The following is a 6,145-nucleotide window of genomic DNA, read 5'->3' as shown; positions in this document are numbered from 1 at the left end:
ATCCCAAGCAGGCTCCACACTGTCAGCACAGAGCCCAATGTGGGGCTGGAACTCAGAAACCGTGTTATCATGAATTGAGCTGAAATCAAGAGTGGTATGCTTAACCGACTGATCCACCCAGGTGCCCCTCAAAAATTCTTGTCTTTACAGTTGGGGGGAAAATGAGACTTTAGGTAAACAAGTCTCTGGGAATTTCTGCCCTAATTTTCTGAATAATTCCCTTTAAGTAGCTCTTGGGAATGATACTGGAAAATGCATAGGCTCATTCAGAATTCCAAATAAATTCTGTACATACTCCACCTTAAAGGAAATGGAAAATAACTTCTCACTCTTTAAGTGTGCACTTCACATAGTACTTCCTTCCCAAGATTTCAGTATGTAAAAGGAAAAAAGTTTAACATTACAGTGGAGAAAGCTGATAGGTGATCAAAGTAGACATCGGCAGTCAAAAATCATATTTAAAAAAATTAATTTTTATTTAAGTAATCTCTACACCCAGTGTGGGGCTTGAACTCACCACCCAGAGACCAAGAGTCACATGGTTCTCAGAGGGAGCCAGCCAGGCACCCTTCAAAAATCAAACTGACAGCATGAATCCTAGGTATCATGTGATGAAATAGCACCCTGTAATCTTCCTACAAAAACCCCATTACCACTAACCAATCATGAGAAAAATTCCAAGAGCCGTGCATCCTATAATATAACTAATTAGTATCCTTCAAATTTGTCAACGTCATCAAAAAGGAAAGGTTGAGTAACATTCACACCCAAGAAATTTAGGAGACATGACAATTAAACGAAACACAGTATCCTAGATGGGATCCTGAAACAGAATAAGCCCACTATGTTAAAACTAAGGAAACCCGAATAAATGATGGGCTTGAGTTAATACATCAACATTACTTAATTAATTGTAACAAATGCGCCATAGTAATTAGATGTTAATACAGGAACCGGTGTGTGAGGGGGAGAACGATACACGAAAACTCTGCTTCATCTGCTTTATTCTGTACATCTCAAAGTGTTCTAAAAATAAAATCTATTAATGAATAAAACATTGGTGAAGTTTGCTTTTCATTAAGGCCAAGAAAGCAAAATAAAAAATTCTGATTTTGTAATAAAAATTTAACTTAAAAAAATGCAAGGGCTATAAGCCTAGAAAAACCCACACAATTCAACTAATTTTAGACACCAGAAGTCCTCTACTGTCTTTTCTACCAAGGAAGACACCATTGAAGAAAACAGCTCAGAAGTCACGAACCAGGGAGAAAAGGAATTGGGACTGGGCGGGGACGAGGATGCCCGCGCAGGCGCCCAGCCAGGGAAGGGCGGGGCCAGGGCGGGACTTCCCGGGACCAGCTCTCTTCTCACTGGGTGACAAGGGCCAGAGCGTGCCGTCACCTGGCAGAGACCGGAAGCTGGAGTTATAAAGCAAAGGAAGCCGAAACCTGCGCTGGATTCTCCTTTCCTCTTTCTTCCACCGTCTCCTTCTAACCACTTCTCCAGCCAGTGTCCCTCCGGCCTAGCGCCACTTTCGCCATGGCTCTCAGCGATGCTGACGTGCAGAAGCAGGTGAGGGCCTGCGGTTGGGTCTGGCGAAGTCGCAGTGCTGGTCGCGGGGTGACGAACTGGAACCCGGCTCAGGGAGGACGCGGGCCTTGGGGCAGCCCAGATGTAAAAGGAGGGGTCCCTTACCCCAAGCCCCCGGGGCTTATGGTCTGTCTACGGGAGGGAGATTTGACCCACATCCCTTGTGTCTTCAGCTGGAGTTTCGCGCGCTGCCCCTTCGGATCTGCTGGCTTTTTGGTTCCCACCTCGGCGTTCCCTATTTTCCCAGGGCTGTGGTTAACCAGGGTTGAAATGCAGATTGAACAAAAGGGTTAAAAACCTCCTTTTCATTTGAGTTTTAACCCTGGGGGAAGGGTTCACAGTACGATAAAGTGCTGACGGGAGACCACTGCTTCCAATGTTGTTTTAAGGTCATTCATTTTATGAATTATTTATCTTCAACTTGGTAGAATCCCCTTTATCATAATGACTGTAATGGTTGCTCTCTCGCTAGTGTGTACGTTAATATTTTGCTAATATTTACTAATAGTGCAGAATTTCTCTCACGTTTATGAACTCCAGCTCCAGTGTGGCACAAAGTAATTAATGGAAATGGAAAAATGGAAAAAATTTTGGAAGTCGTGAACTTAGATTATTTTTGCAAGTGTATAAACAGTCCTGGGAAACTTCTGGTGTTTTTTTTTGTTGTTGTTGTTATTTGTTTGTTTTTTCTTTTCTTAATGTGGCGTACCTTTAAGTATGTGGGCAATGAGAAAGTTACAATTTCAAAGTCTCCCAGGCTAATATATTGGCATTGATAGGCCTGTAAGTTACATACGAAAAAGTGGTTTCCATTTGCCCTGCCATAGGTACTTTGCAACCTGGTTCCTTGAATTTAGTGGTCATGTTGCCAAAAGGTTTTTCAGAGAAAGACGCTTAAGCCTGCGATTTAATCTTTACATAATTTAGAGAACTAAGTCCATTTCTTTTTGAGGTACTAGGAAAATTCCCTGACTAAATCTCACTCACTGGCTTATGAATCTTCTTAAATGAGCAATAAAATAGTTTTCCTTGGATGTTTCCATTTCCTAGAAAATGACTGCATTTTATTTTTAATCTAATATGCACGAAGGAGAATAGAGTGTTTCTTCATCAGGGGTCTTGTGCTAATCATAAAGGGGAAATCCTGTAACAAAAATAGTGTCTATGGAGGAGATTAAGAAATCTTAACAATACTCTTACAAAACAGTGGGGTTTTTAAATATATAAACTGCTATTTCTGATTTTTACTATAGGAAAAACTTGGTGCAGTGGAAAAGTACAGTGCCCTCCATACTTTCCAGTAGTCACAATTATAGTGCTGATTCTCTTCTTCCACTTGTTCCTTCATCTTTTTCCTACCCTGATTATTGAAGAATAAGGCTTCCCCGGAAAAAATCTATTAAAAAGATAAAGTGTATTTCCTTAGACCAAAACCATTTGTTTTTTCTGTAAAATTGAAAGATGAAATCTATCTATTCTCTGCCCCTCCACACTCGTGTAAGCTCCATAAGGGCAGTGTGTTATGTTTGTTTTTTTATGGAGCGTATGGTTATTTCATCAAATTTTTGAAGGAATGTGACTTCAAAAAACTTAAAATCTAGTAGGGTTAGCAGGAAGAAGAGAAGTATTTTTTAAAGGCCAGATTTTTCTGCCTTAGGGGTGGAGTTAAATGTCCTGAAGGGTTTGACTGTTTCTCCTGTTGGAACTCTTGAAGACAGAATATGATCATGTTGGCTGTAAACAGGTTCTCTGGCCTGGGTTAAAATGAGTGTGTTTTGCTCTAGGCTGTGCTGGTCTAGTCAAATCTGGTAGCAGAGGGTTCAGCATGATTGATAAAGGCAGATAATGCAGGTTTGAATCAGGGTTCACCTCTAAGGCCCATGCCTTGTGGCATTTATAAACACCTGTTTTGATTACTGTATTTAAAGTATCTTAAAATTCCAAACTGAGCGCCTGGGTGGCTCAGTCGGTTAAGCTTGTGACTTTGGCTCAGGTCATGATCTTGGCGGTTGGTGGGTTCGAGCCCCGCGTCGGGCTCCGTGCTGACAGCTAGCTCAGAGCTTGGAGCTTGTCTTCGGATTCTGTGACTTCCTCTCTCTCTGACCCTCCCCTGCTCAGGAGGTCTCTATCTCTCTCTCAAAAATAAGTAAAACATTAAAAAAAATTTTTTTTAATAAATAAATAAAATTCCAAACTGAGTTCAATAAGGCTTCAAAGTGAACTTGTGTAGATATGATTCCTCACCATGAACACACACCCAGATTTGTGGGGGTTACTGCTTTTAGCAAGGTCACAGTGATTTTTCTCTGCAGTGTATCTCTGGATTAGGGACCCCAAATATTTCAAGGCCTGAGATTGCATACGTGTAGTATTATCTATGAAATAGGCTCTGATTATTATACTTATTTTGGTTCCTCAAGTATAGGGTAACAGCATGCTAAGAATTTTGATTTTAAAAAAGTCTTCCCTTTTAAAACCATACTGTGTATTTTCTTTAAGACTTTGATGCCATGAGTTTTTATTAATGCACTTTAAAATACATATATAAAACACATACTCAGCCATTTTTAAGTGTACAGTTAAATAGTGTTACGTATGTTCACGTTATCGTAAAACACATCTTGACTCACTTTTGCACACCTGTGTGTACCTTAGATTTATAATATCTTTGTGGCACATGGAGAAGTTGGAATTGTTTCCAGATTGTTAAACTCTAAAAAGTACTTGGGGGCACCTGGGTAGCTCAGTTGGTTAAGCGTCTTACTTCAGCTCTGGTCATGATCTCGCGGTTTGTGAGATTGAGCCCCGCATCAGGCTCTGGGGTGACAGCTCATAGCCTGGAGCCTGCTTTGAGATCTCTCCCCCTCTCTCTGCCCCTCCCCCTCTCTCTGCCCCTCCCCCTCTCTCTGCCCCTCCCCCTCTCTCTGCCCCTCCCCCACTTGCACTCTGTCTCTCCTTCTCACAGATAAACAAAAATATATATATTTATATAAAAAATAAAATGTATTTGAGATATCTCAGCAGGCTTAAAATACCCAGCAGGTTCTCATTGACTCAGAAATGTTTATTGAGCACCCAGTATACTGGCAGTTGTTCCTTTCTGGGGTTATGGGTGATACAAAAGACAAGATCTCAGTACACACAGAGCTTACCTTAGGTGGGAGGATTAATAAACACAATGAATTAATAACCTAGAGGTTGTTGGTATTTTTAAAGTCAGCTTTTTTTTCTTTTATTCATAATTTCTTTCAGATAGAGCCCCTATGAAATGAAACTACCAGTGAGTTTGATTAACTGGGTTACTTGTATATTCACTTGGGTGTATTTTACATCTTCCATGGGAGACAATACTTCATTTATGAGTCTAAATTGGATCAGTCACCCCAAGCCCCATTCAGACGTCTTTGGTGGACTTTATTCTCTGTTTGTAGCCAGACATCTAAAGCCCTTTAACAAGTACCTTACCTTATAGTTTAGTTGCAGATAGGGACAAGTAAGCAAGGAATTATGAATATTTGTTTAGGTAGAGGAAGTGTGGAGGTGACAAGTTCAGAAAAGATTTTCCAAAGGAGGTAACAATTAAGCTAGCTGAATCCCAAGAAGTTAGCTAGATGAAGGAGGAGGAAGAGTATTCCAAGTGGAAGGAACAGCATATTTGAAATCTAGGAAATGAGGAAGAGAGTGGTGAACTCAAGGAACAGAAAAACTGAAATAGGTTTAGTAGGACAGGAACCAAGAGTCTAAAGAGTGGTGAGTGGTGAAGGTTATATTTCATATGATGCTGGCAAGGTAAGCACTGACCAGATCATGTACCTTCTAAAATCTTTGCACTTTATCGTAAAAGAAGTTGGGGGTCTGGTGGAGTGTGAAATGTGATGAGACTGATATTTTTGAAGGATCTTTCTGGTTGCAGTGTAGAGTTGATGAAAGAGGAAACAGGGTGGGAGCCAGGAGACAAATTTGGAAGCTGTGGTAATAATTCAGTTGAGAGACGTGATAGCAAAGACTAGGATAGTGGCCAAGAAGATGGAGAGATGTGGACAAATAAAAGAACTATTAGAAGAGAGAATTGATAGGACTTGTTGGTTTATTGGATATGAGGACTGAGGTAACAGGGAAGAGTCAATTTTTTTTTTTTTTTTTTAAGAGCATGTGACTCGATCTCAGAGTTAGAAGTTCAAGTTCCATGTTGGGTGTAGAGATTACTTAAAAATAAAAAATCTTTAAAAAAATAAAATATTTTTTAAAAAATTGAAAAAGTAAATCTAAATAGCTCTTTGATCTGTTTTATTAGAGATGGAGAAGAGAAAAATAGGGTCCTGGCTAAAAGGGGTATGAAATATCAGGAAACTAACAATAGAACTCCCCTATGACCCAGCAATAGCACTGCTAGGAATTTACCCAAGGGATACAGAAATGCTGAGGCATAGGAGCACATGTACCCCAATGTTCATAGCAGCACTCTCCACAATAGCTAAAACATGGAAAGAGCCTAAGTGTCCATCAACAGACGAATGGATCAAGAAGATGTGGTTTATCTATACCATGGAATACT

General features: G+C 40.2%; 1 protein-coding gene across 1 annotated transcript in view; it reads left to right on the top strand.

The window, feature by feature from the left end:
• The first annotated feature begins 1,388 nt into the window (after nt 1–1,388).
• ATP6V1E1 (ATPase H+ transporting V1 subunit E1) overlaps nt 1,389–6,145 on the top strand; it is a 33,580-nt gene continuing 28,823 nt past the window's right edge. Inside the window, exon 1 of the mRNA XM_039249989.1 lies at nt 1,389–1,572. Coding sequence (XP_039105920.1) covers nt 1,540–1,572 — 33 coding nt within the window. The 5' untranslated portion in view covers nt 1,389–1,539. The remainder of the gene's footprint in view (nt 1,573–6,145) is intronic.

Source organism: Hyaena hyaena, unplaced genomic scaffold, assembly GCF_003009895.1.
Source record: "Hyaena hyaena isolate Hyena2069 unplaced genomic scaffold, ASM300989v1 scaffold_368, whole genome shotgun sequence".
NCBI classification, from domain to species: Eukaryota; Metazoa; Chordata; class Mammalia; order Carnivora; family Hyaenidae; genus Hyaena; species Hyaena hyaena.
Note: the sequence above shows the minus strand (reverse complement) of the source record. Positions and strands in the feature narration are given on the sequence as shown.